This window comes from Solanum pennellii, chromosome 2 (genome assembly GCF_001406875.1).
Source record: "Solanum pennellii chromosome 2, SPENNV200".
NCBI lineage: Eukaryota > Viridiplantae > Streptophyta > Magnoliopsida > Solanales > Solanaceae > Solanum > Solanum pennellii.
The window spans coordinates 51,554,447-51,575,015 of record NC_028638.1 but is presented as its reverse complement, the minus strand read 5'-3'; the positions used below and the strand labels follow the sequence as shown (position 1 = coordinate 51,575,015).

The window sequence follows — 20,569 nt, the reverse complement described above, 5'->3', positions numbered from 1 at the left end:
TTCATTGATATGCTAAAAATATTTAGATGGCCACATTTTATTTTATTTTGTAGAAATCTTAAATTTAGACCAGGTCTTGTCCTACAGAAAAAAAAAATAACATCACATGGCATGAATCTATTAAGGGGAGAGATTTTTGCATGACATGAATGATTTTACGGGAAAGAAAAATTCAAAAATAATTTTAGTGATACTTTCTGAATAATCAAATGATTCTATATAATTAAAAAATAAATTTATTAATAGTTGAATGACCATATTAAAAATTAACTCATCAATTATAATATATGTTGATTTTGGTTGGCTTAGCTGGCACAAGGACTGTTTGATACCTATAGTATACTATACCCCCATCATCTTAAAAGGCCTTTTGACTAACAACATTTTTCATCACTTTTTATATTCCCTGTGTTTGTACAATGACAACATAATTTTATTGTCAAAAAAATTAACTTTTACACAAGACAGCTGCACAACATGCACTTGTTATGTATATATATATATATTTATTTTTTTTGTACAATGACAACATAATTTTATTGTCAAAAAATTAACTTTTACACAAGACAGCTGCACAACATGCACTTGTTATATATATATATATATTTTTATATATATATACAATATAAGTAAGCAAACATAAAAATCATACTAATACTTAGTTTTATCATTTGCGCTTCATAATCAAATTATATTTATTATGGAGTATTTAATTTGTATAAATCGCAGCGATTTATACAAAATTTTACAGTAATTTGTCTGAGAATTGTGTTTCTATATGTATATGCATTTGTTCTTTGTGTTAAGCTAGAGTAGCGAGTGATAATGGGAGAAAGAGGAGAGAGGCGAGCGAGAGATGGCAGAGAGTGGATTTGTATAAAATTCAATCGAGTTAAAATATTTGTTTCTGTATATTAAATCTTCCTCTCGCTTTATACAAACACAAATCATACATTGTCTTTTATATAATTGGTGTTTGTATAAAACCAGGGAGAGACAAATACAAAAGAGAACTGGCATGAGAATACGTATTTATATTTGTACATACAGTCTCTCTCGCTTTATATAAACACAAATACAAATTATACAGTTGTGTTGTAAAAAGTGAAAGAGGCAAACAAGAGAAAATTAAAAAAAAAAAAAAGGAGAGTGACGAGCGAGATTCCAGAGAGGGGGGAGAAAAGCGAATGACAAAATATTTATTGCGAATTGCATATAAATTAAAGGAAATTAAACTGTAATTATAAAATTTATTTTGAATCAATAGTTTGTTATAACGTATAATTTCTATTGTTTTTAGTTTTTATTTTTTACTACGTTCAATGGTAAGTTTTTGTAATTGTATTTGTTACATTGGACCCTCGTTGTATTTGTCATTTGAGCAGTCACAATCAGATATAATGGCATATCATAAGTTACGTAGTCGCAAAGTTGGATAAAAATTAAGTGAAGATGGCCTCGCATGGAAAAGCATTTACTAAAGCTACTTGCAAAGTGGTATTTAATAAATAATGAAGAGGGTAATTAAAATATTTTTTTTGTTTTATTTCATGCGAAAGTATTATAATTTAAGGAGTTATATAGTAATTTAAACCAGTGGAATAGCCATATTTTGAGTTTAAAATAAATTAAATGACACTTTTCATCTTCCACAATATAAGTCTATGCTACATCTAGAATAATTTTCTTTGAAGCAATTTTGTTGTTTGAAACTTTTTTTTTAATGATGATTGATCTTTTATGTAGTTAATGTAACTCAAAATTGTGATTTTTGGACCATTGCTGTGGAAACAAGGATATGGGTTTTCCTCTTCTTTTAATTTTTTTAATCTCCGTCCAATAATATTTATCCACTATTAACTTGACATATATTTTAATTTAAGAAATAATAAAGATAACGTTATTGTATTACCATTTAAGTAAAGAGGATGGACTCAGAATAGTATTTAATGTCGACGAGTGTGATTATATTAATTGTTACCGAAGAATAAAGGTGTAAAATGAGATTTTGTTGGGGAAAATATATTAGAGCTTTATTGAGGCGAACAATTAGTTGATTTTTTAAAAAACAAAATAAAATAAAATCGAACAAGTAGTGGATTAATTAATGATGATGCGTCCACTTAGGACAGTTGCTGTGTGTTGGCCACCATTAATTAACTAATTTTCCAAGTTAATTGTGAGTAATTTTCATAGATAGTCGTTAGGAAAATTATTTAGGAATATCACTTAGGATTATAATATTATCTAACTTTGCCTATTTTTTAAAAAATATATTTGACATAAAAAAGTACATTATTTCTCTTCTACTAGGGTGTCATATCACATTTTTTAATTTATTATTAATATTTTTCTAATTCTTTTGAAGAATCAAAGGAACCCACGTATTTTCTTGAAGAACCTATTACACTTTTTAATGTAATTTTTTTTGTTGGATATAATATGTGGGTTTATCTATTTTTTTTTAAAAAAATCTATCTATATATAATAGGAGTAAAAAGTGTCACATGTCAGCACCACAAATATTCAAGAATTTTAATTTTTCAAAAAGCATTTAATATGCTCTAAAAATACAATTTTAAAAAACAAGAATTTTAATATAGTTATTTTAAATAGAAAATAAAAGTTTTTGTCAAAAAAACCTATAACGGTAAAAAATAGATGATTTTTAAATGCCTCTAATTTCAATTTTAAAGGAAAAAAATGAAATTGAACTATTTTTTTTTATTAAAACAATAATGACTATTACGGAAAAAAAAGATGAAAGATTTTTAAATGCTTCAAATATCAATTTTTAAGGTTAAAAAATGAAAACTGAAAATTGAATTATTTTATTAAAAAAATTGTAATGTCTATTTATATTTATCACACTTTCAGTGATTTTAGGAAACGCTCCAACAAAATAGAATGTAGAAATTTCTATCTAAATATGAGAAGAAAAAGTGCACCATAAAAAAATTATAATTATTATTTTAAAACTAATTAAAAACTTATAGTAAAAAATGTAATAATTATCATTGAAAAATTAAAAAAACTTATTTTTAAAAAATAGTTAAAACAGTCAATTAGTAGTTAGTCGTAGAAATGAGGTACTTTTCTTTCATTCATTTTTAAAATTTATCTTTATATATCTAAAAAACAAAACATTTTCAAAAAACATAAATAGAAATAATATATTTTTAAAAAAACATAACCTAACGTTTAAATAGGTTTAAATTATATTTTTTTAATAATAAAAGATAAAAAATATAACATGACACCTTATAGGAGAAAAATAATATATTTTTTTATGTCAAATATATATTTTTTGAAAACGAAATTAAATGATATTATAATCATAAAACAAATATAAATGATATCACGTGTAATTTCCCAAAGGGAAATCACTCAGTTTATTGCAGACCAATCCAAGACGTCAAGTAAAGATTTTTGCTCTAATAGATTTAAGAAACGTGTAAGTTAGCATTACACATGGCGGTGAAGAATAGTTTATATATTCTTTTCTTTTTTTGCTCTTTTTGCCTAATCTTGGAAATATTTCATTTCATTTACAAAAAGAAAAAGGAAAAAAACAAACACATTTGTGTCCTTATTTTTTGGTCCTTACGTTGTGTTTCTTTTTGTTTTGTTTGTTGTGTGTTATTTTTACTTTTATCATATATACGGAAGATGACGAATTTATTAGTTTTGCATGCATTGCATTTCATTTCACCTAATGGCTAATAGATAATATATATGTTTAAAAACATAGTTATTCTATGAGTGTTAAAATATATTAGTTTTATTTTTTTAAAAAAGTGGAATAATATAAATTTTGATTAATATTTAAGGTGTTATTTTTTATATCAATACAGAAAAATATATATATAATTTTAAATATTTAATTTTCTGAAGTGGCGAATACTTTAAATAGAACTTTGTTGGATCAAGCAAAATATGTATATACAATAATAATAATAATTAAGAAAGAAGCCGAGGAAGTATTTAGTAACAATCATTAATTGATTAAGCCTTAATAATTTATTTTTGGCCGAGCCAAGTGTACATTCTATTTTAGTATTAGTAATTAAAAATGAGAAGCTATGAAGGATAAAAAATGTTCCATCTCGTTTCGTAAGAAGATGGAATTTCACAGACACCACTAAGGCACTAACAATATGTTTGCTATTTTAGAGATTTCGGTTTTAAACTTCGTTATGAAAAAATCAATTAACAGAGAATGTAATTTCTAAATAAATTTCTATTTAATATGAATTTAAATTAGTTGAACTCTAATATGAATATCAGACATCTAATTAAAAAAAAAAGAACCATTAACTATAATAAAAGTTAATTGTAATCATCAATATATTGTGAAGAAAGTGTATACATGTCGTGTTACAATTGCACTATAAAAATACATCTGATCCAAGATTTGATATATTTGCTCCTTGACCATTCTCACCTTCTATGACGACCATAATTAAATCAATATCTATTTGAGATGAATAGAATGACAACAAAAAGTCAAACATTATTTCAGTCAATATAATTGAGATATGATCTTCTTACTATAAATTCTATCATAATTATACTTTGATAAAAAATATGACTTGGAGAATATTTTCTTTGTGATAAAGAGTATCATATTGATTATTTTGTGATCTTCAATTTTCAGAAATCAAAACCTTTCCTATATTTCTTTAAGAAAGAGTAGAATCAATTAGATAGTATATTTATATTTCTCAGAGAAAAGTAAATTAACAAGTAATAAAAAATAATATCAGGACAAAATTATTAACAATTTTTGCCTCCATAACGGTCATATTTAAGAATTGTGCTATAGGCAAAATAAAGTTCATTCCCACAATCCTTATAATACCTTCATTACCATAGACTTCTAATTTAGTGATTTACCTAACAAAACAACTAAAATAAATAAATCGAAACCGTTGAGGATTTGATTTAATCTATGATGTAATGTACGAGTGTTAAATAGCGGGTTGAATTGAATTTTATTTAAATAAATTGTGTTTGTTAGTGAAAATTTACAAGATAAAAAAAAATTACAAGATTACAAGTGAAAATGAAATGAAGAAATAAAATCTCTTCAGTTTGAGGCGCGGATATCTCGCTCTCTTTAAGGAGATTCAAGCCCACTGCAGCAAACGTTTTCACCGGTCCAGCAGTAGTCATCTTTGACTTGTCCCCTCCAGGATATAACATCCTTCACAAAATATAACTCAACAACAAAAGTTGAGTCCAAAGCTCCACAAAAGAAACACGTCCCTTCAACTAATAAGAACTCTCTTTTAGACAAACTTTATGCACTCTATATTTTCTTTTGTGTTGTGTGTTTCAAACCAAATGAAGACCATCACTATTTATACTACAAGAAGTCTTCCTAGCAATGAATGTGAAGATAATGGTATAGTAAATAGTGAAGATAATGACCTTAGGAGTTACATAGATTACAAAGAATAATAGAGGAATAAAGAATGAGATAATGAAAGGGGTAACTAATGTCATTGAGATGATCATGCTGTCCAACGTTCACAGGAACGTTTGTTTCTGTAACAAGAAAAATAATGGGCATTGATAGTTGCAATGTAAAATGTCCACTAACACTATTTTAATATATAATAATTATTAAAAGAGTGGATCTACAGGGTTCCAAATGAATTGACTTATTTAAAAAAGACCTTGAAATTTATCTCGTGTTTGATACTGCATGGTTCCACTCTGCAAAAACCCCGAATCATTCTCTTGAAGCTCATTCTCTTCATATAATAATAATAATAATAATAATAATAATAATAATAATAATAATAATAATAAAATGCTAATCCAACAGAGTTAATAAATGAATGAGTTGACATGTATAAATGTTATTTGGGATGAAGTGAGTTGAAATGAACTAAAAATTGGTTCATGACACAATTCTTATTCTAAATTCAAAGTTAATTTTCTTATAGTTTGTTTGAGTATCTATTAGAACTCTTTGTTTAAATAATGACTATAAAAATATATCAAATGAAAAAAAAAACTTTTGAAAAATAATTCAAACAAAATTTTCACGAGCCAGTCTGAATAAAATACCAGCCTAATTTTAAAATGAGCTAAATTAAACGGATCAAAACATATCCAGGTAATATATTAAACAGTAAACAAGTAATTATTTGCTCAAACATAAAGGATTGAGCGGGTCAATTTTACGGGTTGTGCGAGTACACTGTATTGGGCTCATTCGATGAATCGAGTGTAGCTGGGTTTGGTGCTTGATTGCTGTTAGCTTGGGCCCATGTAAAGTCGACACATTATGTGAAGCTCAAAATTAATTATAGTGGTAATATTCGAATTTTTGAAGTAATAAGAGGGAATTTTCAAATATTAAGAAGTCCTTCAATGGATTACTTTTAAACTTATCCAAAAAAGTATCAACTAGCTCAATAATTATCCGTTCTAATAATTATTTAAACGGATATGTGTATAGTTTTAAATTAAAATCTCACTAGCAAAATGATAGGATTTTCATGATTAAATTAAATAGTTCGTTCTTCAATAATAATAGCACATTCAATGTACTTTCACGAACAGGGTTAGAGGAAGAAAGTTGTAGGCCAAAACATTTGAAAGTGAATATTGAAATAAAAATCTTATTTGGTAGAAGAAAAAACACAATAATTGGACATTTATTATCTTAAATAATTGCATGGAAACAATGGGTTACTATTACTTCCAAAACAAATGGTAGTATTTGTAAAAAAATAACAAAATAAGAATCACACGTGAGACAATCTAACGATAAAAAAAAAAAGATAATTGTATAGAATGACAAACTAATAATGTAAAATAAATACAGTTGCTATCGTTTGATTTATTTGTATTTTTATAGCAAACTGTTTGTCCCTCTCTCCCTCATATTCTCGCTCGCCACTCTCTCCCTCTCGCTCGCTTCCTGTCGCTCGCATCTCTCGCTTTATACAATAAAATTGTATAAATTGTGTTTCTATTTGTATAAAGCGAGAGAAAATTGTATATACATATGTAAATACATATATCTCCATCCTATACACTTATAATTATACAATATAAATATTTTCATGCCCAAGTTTCTAATGCCTTTCTCTCTTTCTCATTTTATACAAATTCAAATTGTATATAATTTCTCTTTTTGTAAAATTTGATTCAATTGTATATTCACTGCCTAAGTCTCTTTTGCCTTTCTCTCTTTCTCGTTTTATACAAATTCAAATTGTACAAGTTTTTTTTTCTTTCTCGTTTTATACAATTTGGTTCAATTGTATACAAATTCAAATTTTATACAGATATACAAACACATACAATTGAATTGAGAGGCTAACAACGATTTATACAAATGAGAGGCTAATAACAATTAATACAAATATCCTGCCAGCGAAATTATACAAATCAAATTTGAAGAGGAACCAACGAATTATATAATTGCTTTTTGTGTATATGTATAGCGAATATACATATATTTGCTATGAATCACAATTATACAAACTTTACTATAACATACAAATTTAAATTTTGTGCCTGTTATATATGAAAGTTGCCCTAAAAAAACACTGATTTGATTTTACACTTTAATATTTTTAATTAATTAGACGAACACAAAAGCAAATGAAACGAAGCTAAAAATGGGCTTCGTACTTTGCTGCCTCTAGAAAACCGGAACAAAAGGGCTCCCTTATCCAGAACCCGACCCGCCATTATTGAGGACAAATTAGTCAATAGATAATTCTAAATTTCTTTTTTGTATCAACCTAACCTCGAAATCATCAAATTCACTTCCGAAACTCCTTTAAAATAAAAAATAACCACGACGTTTCCGTGCGGTGGGTGCCAAAATTGCATAAACCAGATACCATCCATTAATTCGCCTTTGCCTCATCGTTGTCAGCTTGCCTCTCCTTCTACTTAAAGCTATCTATCTCCATCGTATCTAAGACTTTTAAAAAAGTCACAATCCCCCGATTCAACAACGAAACGATGCAGAGACCAAGACGCCGCTGCGAAGGCACTGCCATGGGTTCTATTGTTCTCGATCTCCGCCCTGGTGTAGGAATCGGTCCTTTTACTCTAGGTAAACTTATATTTATTCCATTTGTTTGTTTTTTTTTTCGTTTAACTTACCGATTAGGTCAAATAGGTTGTCTCATTTTATGTTTAGGTTTGTAAATTCATTGATCCATTATTCAATTTGATGCGGTTCAGTTTAGCTAATTCCACATGTGATGATGATTTCAGGAATGCCTATTTGTGAAGCTTTTGCGCAGATAGAGCAGCAGCCTAATATTTATGATGTGGTCCATGTTAAGTATTACGACGAGGTATGATTCAGGGTGGATAATATTTTTTAGGTCAATTTTACATACTTCTATTTGTTTAGGTTAATATGTTTTCCTTATTATGGTGACATCAATTTTTGTACCCTAGTCATTTTAAATCAACTTTACTTTATGAAAATTTAGTTGCTTTGAAGTTCAAACAATCAGTTTACGGAGTGCTGATTATGCGTTTATAATGATCCTTTTTGTGTTATTTAGTGTTATGTTAAGTCACATACTTGGTACTTTTGTTTATTAAATAGAAAAATACCCTATTAGTTGCGATCAACTGAGCCATAATCTATTTTGCAGTAAGAGCCATTCGTAAAGTTCCCCGTTTAGTTGCGATTAACTAGGCTTGTGCTATATATTTTGGAGTAGGACGAATTCCATCCATTAAGCTGCCCATGCATAAATGGTTCTGAAATTATCAGGTTTTACATGGTATCTTAGTATGATAACACTGTAATAAATGTTGTGGATGTGGCTACTTTTGCACACCAGCATCTCAAATATTACATAACTCAATGCTCAATCTGTTTTCTGCAGGAGCCCTTAAAACTTGACATTGTCATTAGCTTCCCAGATCATGGATTTCATCTGCGGTTTGATTCCTGGTCACAGGTATTAGATTTGACGCATGCCTTACTATGGTCTAGTTAATAAGGATATTTAGTTGCCTTGTATGTAAATATTTTGTTGTAATTTGTTCAAGTTAGCTAATGATATTTTATTTATGGCTCATTCTTTGCTGAATTCACAATTTTGAATGCATGGCTAAAATGTGGTGGCAATATGCCAATGCCAATGCCAATTTTTCGAGGCATTTGTATCCTTTATTTGTAATCGTTGATCATTTATTTTAATGCACATGTGAGGGGAAAACTTCAACAATAACAAGAACATACGTGGTGAAATCTCTCAAGTGGGGTCTGAAGAGAATAGAATGTACACAAACCTATCCCTACCTCGTGGAGATAGAGAGACTGTTTACGGAAGACCCTTTGTTCAGTTAACGCATATCGAATCAAATATCAAAAGAGAAAAGTTATTTGACATCATTATAATAAGTGAAACATTCTGAAACAAATAAAGAGAAGGAACAATAACCGCAACAAAATAAAACAATAATCGAAGCATAACACTTAACATGTAGTAGCAGGAATCAAGGGACTAGAAACTATGAGAATAGTGCTAATACTACTGGAGTGCAAGGAGAAACCTATCCCGCTGGACAAAGTGACGATGCTCAACTACTTACTAACCTACCACCCTAATCCGCGCCCACCATAACTTCTCATCTAAGGTTATGTTCTCAGTAAGCTGTAGATGTGCCATGTCTTGTCTAATAACCTCTCTCGAATTCTTCTTCAGCCGAATTCTTCCTCTCCCGAAGCTCCTCACAACCAGCCTCACACACCTCCTCACCAGGACATTTGCATCACTCTTTTTCACGTGCTTGAATCATCTCAGACTCACTTTCCCATGAAGTGTTGTTAAATGCGCCGAAGCGCTCGCTTAAAGCGAGGCGCAAAGTGACAGGCTGTCGCTCTAATGCCTTGAAGTGACATTATGGTGAAGAAGCGTGAGCTTCTGTCCTAGAAGCGGGAAGCGTGCTGCTTATAAATGCAAGAAAAAGCTCTCTTTTTAGAGATAAACGCTTACTAGTTTTTTTTAAATTTCTTTAAAAATACTAACATAAGTTTTTACCAAATATTTTTCTTCTTTTGTCTACTGCTGTTGGACTCTCTGTAAAAATACTCAGCTTAGAAAATAGGTCTTCTTCTTCTTCTCATTCTGTTTCTCTGCTGCGCAATAACTAGGTTTTTTTTCCCTTCAATTTGCTGTTTGTAATGCTTCTTGGGTAGCAGTAGTCTGTTTTTGTTTCTTCTGATTTAAGATTCCTCTATTTGTAATGCTACTGTGTATGCTTTGTTTTCTCTCTCTCTCTCTCTTTTTGGTTTTGCTACTCTGTTTTGTCTCTATTTTCTTTACCTTTGTTTTTTTGCTGTTCTGTGACCAAGTCACTGTTCTGTTTTTGCTTGTAGTTACTTGTATTTTCTTATTTGGTTTCTATTTTTTAGTTTCTATTATTTACTTTTTAATATAAGAATTGAAAGATTTGTTCAACGTATTACCTCTATTGTTCTTGATTATTTATCTATGCACATTTGATATTTTTTTCTTATACTAAATAGCGCTTTATTTGAAAAAAGCATGCGCTTTCGCTTCTCGCTTCGGTGAAGCGAGCGCTTGTTGCCCTTTTCCGCTTCTCGCTTCCCGAAACACTGGTCGACCCCCATTTTGTCTCCCGCGAAGTCACCCCACCTTGTGTCGAACATCCTCATTCCTAATCTTGTCTCTCCTAGTATGCCTGCAGATTCTTAGGTTCAAACTTCATTGAATTGAATTCGGTCTGGAGTGTTCATGAAGAAGCAAATGCACGTTGCTGCAGTTGGAGAAACAAAAGATTTTATTAAGCCTGAGTATGCTGCAACAAAAATGTCAAAGTTTACTAATGTTGTGCAAGATTGTCTGTGCCGCTACACCTATTAACGATCAAATTTTATTAGGATTAAGATGAGTTTTCTTTTCTTTGGGTGTGGAAGAATGTGAAGCTTTATGTTTTAAGCTGTAAATTCGGGAAATAGTGCTGAGAGATCTTCAAGATAGTGAAATGTATTGGTGAATTCATCTTTTGTCTTTATCCTCGTTACCTTATTGGTTATCTCATTGGTTGTGTCCTTTATGGAGAGAGAATTCATCTTCTCCATCGAAAGGAATAATGAAGGGAAAGATTGATTTTAAGAAATGCATTTAATTCATTGAAGGAAAGGCAATCATAGTTGATATTGGTTCCGGAAGGTAACGCTGAAGATAAAGTATCCTCATTTATACTTAAGTACAATAATGTGGAGGTCCATATCAGATCTACTTAGGAACGATACATGTGGAATTTCTTGGGATATATCTTTCAGAAGCCCATAAAAGATTGATAGTCAAAAGAAATGAAGTATTTTTCTTGGAAACTAGTAGTTTAGTGGCTAAAGAATGGAAGCATCGGATGGCATCCAAAGCTGACATTGGGGTGCGAGGGAGCTGCCTGGTGAAACCTTACTATATTTACCTGGATGGTTTAAAAAATTGCTAAGAATTAGCTTTCTTTGCTTGGTTCGCTTCATGGGACGTTATCCTTAGGTTGAAGCAATTTGAAAAGGAGGAGTTACATAATATTGATTAGTGTAGCATGTACAAGAAAAAGGGTGAATACACTAATCTTGTGCTCCTCCATTACACTATGCAACATGCAGCGGAAGTAAGAGTTTTGGTGTATTGCATGATTTACTTCCTTGAAAAGTTGAAAACACCCTTGCAATGTGGAGGTTGAGGAAAACCCGGCAGGAAAGGAGGAAGTTTTGAAATAGCATTGTGATGCCTTTTTTGTATGATATGGAGAATACTTGAAGGAGTTGAAAGATGGATGCTGAAGATCATTAGTTACCTTGTTTTACCTGTAATAAATAAGAGATTCCATTATTATTTGTTGATTGTCGAATAGTTTTTTGGAGGCTCAATGTAAAGACCTTTTACCACTTAACACCTCGGTGCACATTAAGGAAATTCCTTTCGATTTACTCTAAAAAAAAGAACATACTTGGGGAAGTATTAATAACATGAATACATCTACTAACTAGTTTCCTAGATCATGTACATCTCTCAAATAGAACGTGATTTTGGATGGAATGAGTTGTGTAAATTTCCTTTCAGGAAAAATGAATCCCTTAGGTGCAAGTTTAACAACTCAAGAAAGCGATAGGCGAAGGGGGGATAGGCCCGGAAAAGGCATTTCCTTTTGGAAATATTTCTAAAATTATGTGACTCTCTTTTAAATTTATTCTCTTGCAATTTACTTTATCATGAAGACATGAACTTATTTCTTTCGTAAGTTTCTCTTTTATAAGATTTATTTCCTTTATAAATTGGCTCAAGAGCTTTCTACTTGCATAATGAATTAGAAACATTTTTTCAAGTATGTCCTTACACCCTCATGTCTACCTGTTTCAGAGACTGCGCCTTATTGAAATATTTGATGTAAAAAGGCTTCAGATGCGCTATGCCACCTCTGTAATAGGGTAGGTTTTCATAGTGTTTACTTACACAACTGTCTAGATTGGTAGGTTTTCATGATGCTGTGCTAACACCTCCCAACATTTCTGGTGATTTAAATAATGTCTTTTGATTTTGTTTCTTTCAGCGGGCCGTCCACTTTGGCCACTTTTGTAGCAGTCTATTCTCTTTTTGGACCAACCTATCCAGGAACATATGACAAGGACAGAGGAGTTTACACTTTATTTTATCCAGTATGTTTGTCCAATGTCTATTGAATGCCACGTTTAAATCTGACTTGCGGCTTTTGGCTTATTTTTATTGTTTGGCTTAATAAATAATTGTTTAAAGCACTTATTTATTTCACCCAAACACTACAAAAGTGCTTAAATGCTATTTTGGCTTAAGGCACCTAAAATAAGCCAATCCAAAGAGGCTCTTATTCAATTATCCATCACTTAGTTCTGTGTTGAGGATTCTGATAGATGCCAACTTTGCAGGGATTGTCATTTGCTTTTCCAATTCCCTCCCAGTATACAGATTGCTGCCGTGATGGTGAAGGTATTCCTGGTTATTTTCGTTTTTTTCACACTTGTGCAGACTCAAATTATTTACTCTGGTAGAAATAACTTTTTCCTTTCTTTCTCTCTTTTTCCACTTCAAAAGCGGAACTACCTCTTGAGTTTCCAGATGGCACAACCCCAGTTACTTGCCGTGTATCAATATTTGATAGTTCTGCTGGAAGCAAAGTTGGTGTTGGATCCATGATGGACAAGGCCTGTACTCCTCCTCTGCCTGCTGGGAGCCTCTACATGGAAGAAGTGCATGTTAAGGTTTGTTTCGGTCCACCCTGAAGTTTTTGTGCAGTCTCTTTAATGTAATATGTGATTTCTTCTTGAATAATGTATTAATAGTAAGTTAAGTCCTCCTCCTTTGAGCTGCAGCTCTTTATGTTATTTCGCGGGGAAAGCTCTTTAGGATGTTCTTTTTGTGTGCTTCTGGTGCTTTGACATAGAGCTGACATAAAGGGATTTCATGTCTGGAGCTTTTTAGTTTTGGCTTTAATGTGCTTAAATTTGGTCTTCCACAGTTCTCTTTGCCAGGAGAACCATTAATAGCTTCTTGATATTGTTGTCGTCACTTTCCAATTATATAGCCATTGAAAAAGGAAATTGACCACTGGGATATGACAGTTCTGGCTTATATGTTTTGTCTTGCAGTTGCTCTGTTATAAATCCATCATCACATCTCAAATTTGTGTGCTAGAAAATTGTAGTATTGGATCAAAATTGATGATGCTTTAGTTTTCATTTTAGTCCTATCTCAAATTGTGATGCAAGGGAAATGGAATTAAAGTAAACTAAATCTGGTGCCGTTCAATTTAATAATTCCTTCATCAGTTGCAATGGCTACTATTGTTGATGGTTCTTTCTCCACTTGCAATGGCTACTAGTTTTGAGGTTAGAATTCAAAAAACACCCTTTTGAAAAGAGAAGATTTAAATGTCTAGTTTGATATCCTTTGGGAGGTGCGCAGAAGCTGACCTAGACACTACGGTTATCCATAAAAAAAGAAAAAGATTTAAATGTCTAGTTTGATATTATTTTTATCAGATCTTTTTTTCCTCGTGCTCCATAGTGTTGAATCTTGGCACTTGATGAATGATTTAGTAGTTATTTTCTACTTCTAAAGATAAAAATTTCACGTCTTTCTGTGCAGTAGTTTAGATCATTAAAAAATGTGTCAAGTGTCATTTGTTAAGTTTGACAATTAAATGCTCCGACATGCAGTCAGTTGATTTACATATGAATTTGTTTGTTTTCTATCTTCTTTAGCTGGGGGAAGAATTACAGTTTAGCATTGGTGGACAACACATCCCCTTTGGTGCATCGCCACAGGTAACTACTCTTTCTTTAGATTGTTCTGGGGTTAATCATTCGCTTGAGTTGTTTAATGTTCTTCTGTCTTCCATTGGATTATTTTTCCTTAATATTGTGGAAACTCTAATTGTATTGATATGAATTATGATACTGTCTTCAGTCTAGATTCCATCCAGTAATCATATCTCTATTGCCTAAAAGAAGTTCAGGATGGATTGCAACGCAGAAGTTAGATTTTTCCTGAAGTTAAAAGGGGGACAGGAGGCTGAAAACCTATTTTAGCTCATTTATTGAACTAGGGTTGAACTTAGTTCATTTTTTGGTTTTACAATGCTTGAATCCATCTCTCCTTATATGTTGCGTGCGTTAGTAGTTTCCTTTTAGTTTTACAATGCTTGAATCCATCTGTCCTTATATGTTGCGTGTGGTCTGGCATAGGTTTGTTCGTGCTGCATATAGCCCTGTTCCTTAATTACATATGTTTTGATGACTGAATCAACCATGCAAAACCTTGTCTTATCTTATCTTTATGCAGGATGTTTGGACCGAATTAGGTCGACCATGCGGAATCCATCAAAAACAGGTAGTGCTATATTTCTTTGGCGTCTTAACAGAAAATTGATATATCCAGCTTCTTCTGAGTTCCTTCAAGTTTCTACATGTTAGATTGTTGGTGGGGATTGACTTCATTAGTTATGCAGGTTGATCAAATGGTGATTCATTCTGCGTCAGATCTCCGGCCGAGGACAACTCTTTGTGGTGATTACTTCTACAACTACTTTACTCGTGGCTTAGATATACTGTTTGATGGGCAGGTATGTCATCCTCTGAGTTTCCATGAGCACATTTAATGAAGTCTATATCTGTTCTCAGATTATTGTGGTTTATTTGCAGACACATAAAATCAAGAAATTTGTCTTGCACACCAACTATCCTGGGCATGCTGATTTTAATTCATACATGAAGTGCAATTTTGTTATCCATTGTTCTGATTGTGAGTTGATTCTTCATGATCTACAGCGCTCTTTCGTTATACCAATTTAAAAGAATTGGATATTCATTTTAATACTTTTCGCATCTTTTTTTCTGCAGTTGTAGGGTCTTATCATCAGGATGTAAACTCCTCTAAAGCCACTATTACAGCCAGCACAAAATGGGAACAAGTTAAGGTGAATTCTTCTGTTTGATTCGTTGGTATTCTGTTCATTTAGTGGTATTTCTTCAAGGTTTTAAAGTTGGAAGTTCTTACTATTTGTGTTCTGGATAATTATTACTCCACGTTGTTCCCCCACCCCCACTCAGTTTTTAAAAACTCAGAATCAGTTCATGTTAATGATACTTGGAACTAATGGGCAAACTTTTGTGTACACCTGTGTATATACCTATCATCAGACATCCTCTTTTTTCTGGGCGCGATTTTAATCTGACTCATTGTTAAGTTGCTATGACTCTGCAGGAGATACTAGGGGATTGTGGTCGAGCTGCTATCCAGACGCAAGGCTCTGCGAGCAATCCGTTTGGATCTACCTTTGTATATGGTTACCAAAATCTTGCCTTTGAGGTGATTTTTTTTTGTTTCAAATAAATGACTGTATACCCCACAGTACACTGTGGTTCTGCCACACACTTTATCTCTCTTCCCTTTGTGCTTTCGTCTCCTATTGCTTCACTAGGATCTTTGCTTATTTTGTCACAGGTGATGAAGAACGGTTACATTGCAACTGTAACTCTATTCCAGTCCTGATCATCTATGTGGTGCGTGGCCTGTGTTTATTTTTCAGTTTTCTCTAATAGTGGGTGATTTGACTTTTATATGAACATTACATCATTTTTCTATAGTCGATGACAACTGTATGCATATCCTTTGCAAAAAAATATATCATGCTATCACTATCTGTTTTGGCCAGTCCCACAGTAATTTTCTCTCCCTTTGTCTTGGTGGTGATGTTATGTTGGTTGTCTTTGCTGCATACTAAGGGATGTGTGTGGGATGTCCTTGCTGAGTATGAGCGGTAGCTGTTTAAGAAGTGTCCATATTCTAGGAATGTTGGGTTTCTTCTCCATTACAACGTGAACACGAGATGTTGATATCTGATGTTCTCTATATATGATATTGACATCTAGAGGACCTATATTTGTTTGCCAGTAACTTCTATCACGTCTTTCTCCATTGTGCTTTTGATCATAATCTTTCTAAACCCTTGGATGTTACTTTTCGTTGTTGACTTGGTCAGTTTGTTTCTGTCAGGCTGCCTGTTGGTATTGTACAGTTCAATTACTTGAGGAAAGCAGGTCTGCTTTTAACTGACCGTCATGGTGGAATTGTATCTACTGTATATTTGTTTATACTTGTACAGTTTATTTTATAATTGTCGTCTCTTGTAAACTTATATACATAGCTCTCAACTTCTTGCAATACAAGACTCGTTACTTCATTCCTTGGGTAGGTGAAGTTTGGTTGCATTTGATTTGATAAGGCATTGTGTGACATACTTTTCGCTGTGAAGTCTTCTCGACGATTGTACTGGCCCATTTGGTATTCAGTTGGCTTTGCCTAGCTTAGTCAAATTAACGGATCTTTCAACCAAATAGCATAGAAAAGCAACAGTTCGTGAAAATGAATGCTGATAAAATTTATTGTTGCGCAACTGTATTCTGGTTTGATGAAAGTAGGAGTAGGTACTTTTTCTATATTTGTGGTCGTGGATGGGAAAATCGCTCTATAAGACGGTGCCTGGGAAAAATAATTTTCTAACTTTGCAATATGAGTTGCGTAATTGTACAGGAGTAAAGACTGCTGACTGCCATCAAAGAAATCAAATATGGAGTAACCATTCATGACCATCTATGAAACTGAGTGAGATAAACGGTTTAGCTTCTTGTTCAGTGAGCTCCCTGGACCATTTCACCCTTTCACCATGGTCTGCCCCTGGTCCTGAACACTTGAATTGCCCATAAAATACCGTCCTGCAGATCAACATAAATACCTCAGTAAATTCGCGTTCTATGGTATGAAAAAAGAAAGGGAGAACTTACATATGCCTGTTCTTATCTCCCCAGTCATACCATCCCTTTGATGTGATAATTTTATCCATATAAGTGTAAGCAAATACGACCCTAGAGAAAGTACCCCAAGCCCTGCCCAAGTAAAGAGCACCAGATCCAGTAACTTTGCAATTGAGAAAAGAGAATCCAGTTTCCTCCAGTAAACTCTCCCTCTTCTGGGCTGTCAATGCCCCATAGCTTTTTGTTTTTGCACGTAAATGACAATTCTCATAAAGGGAGAGCCCATCACCAAATATAAAATCTACAGAACCTTGAATATAACAGTTCTTGAAATAGTGCCTGCCCCTGTGATCATACAGTGTGTCCTGTGCTCCAATGAACTTGCAATTTATGAACGCCGCTGTGTCTGCCGATATTCTTAATGCCACCGCTTGCTTTCCTAGTGCCCCTGATGGTGGTGGTGGTGCTACATTCTGTTCACGGAGGAATCAATTAATTTTTTATTCACCTAAAGACATGCAACAGTTTTTCCAAAAGTTTTTCCGATTTATCAATTGTACAAATATTGTCCGTACTTATAAATGTTAATCCAAGAATTATACCTTGAATACATTTTACAGAGCTTCGCCTACAAGATTAGCATAACCCAATACCTTTTGCTCAAATAGAATACCTGTGTTTAAATATTCTCTTATGGATAGATAACTTATACTAGCAAGTACATTATTAAAAATTCTGACTCCACCACGTTAACATGCATCATCTGTAGAGATAAAATTAGTTGTTAATATATTGTTAGACATGACAATACAATTACCTTAAAGGTGATGTTTTTGGCAATGAAATAGGGGGAATTAACAGCAAAAGTTGCGGAACCATAAGTTCCCATTGGTTGGCCACTTTTTCCTGTCCTATCTGCAGTGTCATCCCATTTGATAGTTGTTTTATGTGAAGCAGCACCTTCCAGGGTAATGTAAGCCATTGTTGCTGGAATTTCAATCTTTTCCCTACAAAATTTTAACAAAACACTTCCATAAAATTGCGAATGTATCAAAATTAAGAAGCAGAAAACAGGTGTACAAAATTTACCTGTAAGTTCCAGGACTAACAGAAATAACCACTCGACAAGAATTGACTATTGGGATTGAATCAATAGCCTTCTGAACCGTAGTAAAATCTCCGAATTTCGGGTTTTTATTCACCTTAATAAATTTACAAGGCTCTAATTTGTTCTTAGCTTCTTGGAAAACAGAATGATTGCGAGAACTCATGCGATGAATCCAATTCAAGTAGTCTTTTTCTTCATTAGCCACCTTCAATGTATTATCCCTTCTAGCACTACTTGTGCTAATAGTAAACAACATTAACATTAAAAAAAATTCTAACAGTTTCATCCTGAGTGTACGATGAAGATAGAAGATAATGAGAGTCACTAGTATATAAAGGGTGAAAAAAGAATGTATGTGTACTCGTGGAGTAGTTGAGAGCCAAGAGGAGAAAAAAAATACTCGGGTGATTCTTCCTATTTGTGTTGGCCTTGATAGATACAGTTACCTAATACTTGTTGCTGGATGATATTCCATAGAATTAATAAAAGCTGATCTGGACACTACGATTATAAAAAAATAAATATAAAAAATGTATGTGGTAAAAGTGATTGGTCCGGGTGAGAGAGAATCTGACAGGTCGTGGCTATGCTCTGGATTCGTATTATCTTTTTGTTTCTTTCCTCATTCAGACCAATCTATCCTAAAATTTGATTTTATCATAGGCCGATAAATTATATTGAAACGGATCGAAAATTTAAAGTTAATTATTCTCCTTTTTTTAATGTTTTCAGTGCTGATCGGTGAATTCATAGTACTACTAAGTGATTTTTCACATATAAATATCAATGTTGGGAGATCTAACATGGTTTCTATCCACCTCTATATTGACAACTACTTCTTTTTAGCGAAAATAACGGTCATTAATAAATCAATAAATATAGTGTCTTGTTTATACGAAGTATAACAGTATAAAAATTAGATAAATACGTTAATTTTTTTACTTTTGGGACGGAAGGGAGTATTTGTCATATCATGCACAGTTCGATAGCAATGTGTCTGTTTAGGTCAGCTGGAGAGTGGGACTGTTAGGGAAAAACCGTGACTATAATTTGGCAGGAAAAAAACAAACAACTTGTTGTACATAACACCAATTGCCATTATATTATAGCCATTCTCTTTGCAATAAAATATATGAAGTATATTTACGTAGAGCTATTGCATTATTTGCCTGGATTGTGGTTTATAAAACGAATTTAGGACTAAAATGGTTGACTAAATTGATAAAGCAGGAACAGATTTCGAGAAACTATATCATCATTCATATGGGACCCTTATGCACGAGTTTGGTATTTCAAATTTCATGTGACTATTAATTTTTTCAAAGAAAGTTGGGGACGAAAAAAAACACTGTTAATGGGTCTTAACAACATCATATAATATATTATAATAATAATAAAATAAATAAATAAATAAGAGTTTGGTTAGAGTTAGAAAGTACAGCTTCGAGTTGGGAGAAGAAATAAAACAACACAACAATCAACTATTAAACTCAAAACGCATTGCATCAAATTCATGACATTGATAATAAGTACTTGACTTCAGTTCAATTTTTATATGGTTAGATAATTTAAATATTAGTTACTATATGTTAAATATACATATGTTAGAGTTGGATAAAAATGATGAAATTTCCCTAACAGACTTAATTATAGTTATCCTTCCGTCTAATAATAGTTGTCTACTATATTATTTTGAAATGTTCAACTATATTTGTTTATTTATGTAATCAATGAATAATTTTAGACTTTGTTCCTAATTTACCCTCATCATTAATTATAGTCATTTTCTTATGATATTTTTCAAAACATTATATTTATTATAGGGCAAAGGACAAAAATTACATATTTTTAAGGTAAAATTACCATTTGTCCCTTATAAGTTTATAATTACAAAAGTAAGATACATTACACTTTATACATGATACACTAATTGATGTACATTCTATACATGATATATTATTTTGATGCGCGAGATATATTAATATGATATGCTGATACATTAATCTGATGCGCAAATTGAGGAATTTTAGAAATTTATAAAACTAATAAGGGATAATGGTAATAAAAAAATTTAAAGGTGGGATTTCCCTCATTTTCCCATTATTATATTCAAATGGTGATACAGTAAAATTTTG

The 20,569-nt window shown here is 32.1% G+C and overlaps 2 protein-coding genes across 3 annotated transcripts; one reads left to right on the top strand and one right to left on the bottom strand.

The window, feature by feature from the left end:
• The first annotated feature begins 7,796 nt into the window (after positions 1-7,796).
• Positions 7,797-16,793, top strand: LOC107011676 (UPF0183 protein At3g51130). 2 transcript variants are annotated; one of them, XM_015211260.1, is made up of 15 exons: positions 7,797-8,089; positions 8,254-8,336; positions 8,883-8,957; positions 12,399-12,466; positions 12,589-12,694; positions 12,941-13,001; positions 13,107-13,273; positions 14,276-14,338; positions 14,856-14,903; positions 15,022-15,135; positions 15,215-15,314; positions 15,413-15,489; positions 15,777-15,881; positions 16,017-16,075; positions 16,569-16,793. In XM_015211260.1, the coding sequence occupies exons 1-14, from the start codon at positions 7,996-7,998 to the stop codon at positions 16,062-16,064; spliced, it is 1,209 nt and encodes a 402-aa protein (XP_015066746.1). In that variant the 5' UTR covers positions 7,797-7,995; the 3' UTR covers positions 16,065-16,075; positions 16,569-16,793. The 2 variants fall into 2 exon arrangements, with proteins under 2 accessions (XP_015066746.1, XP_027770584.1); XM_027914783.1 differs by lacking the exons at positions 16,017-16,075; positions 16,569-16,793 and having other exon boundaries at positions 7,799-8,089; positions 15,760-15,881.
• A 262-nt stretch (positions 16,794-17,055) lies between these two features.
• Positions 17,056-18,720, bottom strand: LOC107011677 (probable pectinesterase 53). Its single transcript, XM_015211261.2, has 4 exons — positions 18,416-18,720; positions 18,144-18,333; positions 17,357-17,799; positions 17,056-17,287 (listed from the first exon to the last, which is right to left on the bottom strand). The coding sequence occupies exons 1-4, from the start codon at positions 18,718-18,720 to the stop codon at positions 17,137-17,139; spliced, it is 1,089 nt and encodes a 362-aa protein (XP_015066747.1). The 3' UTR covers positions 17,056-17,136.
• Positions 18,721-20,569: the final 1,849 nt, after the last annotated feature.

Bases quoted from the DNA above. Each gene is read 5' to 3' on its own strand.
- LOC107011676 (XM_015211260.1), top strand. From the start codon at position 7,996: ATGCAGAGACCAAGACGCCGCTGCGAAGGCACTGCCATGGGTTCTATT. The intron at 8,090-8,253 runs GTAAACTTATAT...TGATGATTTCAG, and splicing joins AATCGGTCCTTTTACTCTAG to GAATGCCTATTTGTGAAGCT. The intron at 8,958-12,398 runs GTATTAGATTTG...TACCTGTTTCAG, and splicing joins GGTTTGATTCCTGGTCACAG to AGACTGCGCCTTATTGAAAT.
- LOC107011677 (XM_015211261.2), bottom strand. From the start codon at position 18,720: ATGAAACTGTTAGAATTTTTTTTAATGTTAATGTTGTTTACTATTAGC. The intron at 18,334-18,415 runs GTAAATTTTGTA...AAAATTTTGTAG, and splicing joins GTTAGTCCTGGAACTTACAG to GGAAAAGATTGAAATTCCAG. The intron at 17,800-18,143 runs GTAATTGTATTG...CTCCGTGAACAG, and splicing joins CCAAAAACATCACCTTTAAG to AATGTAGCACCACCACCACC.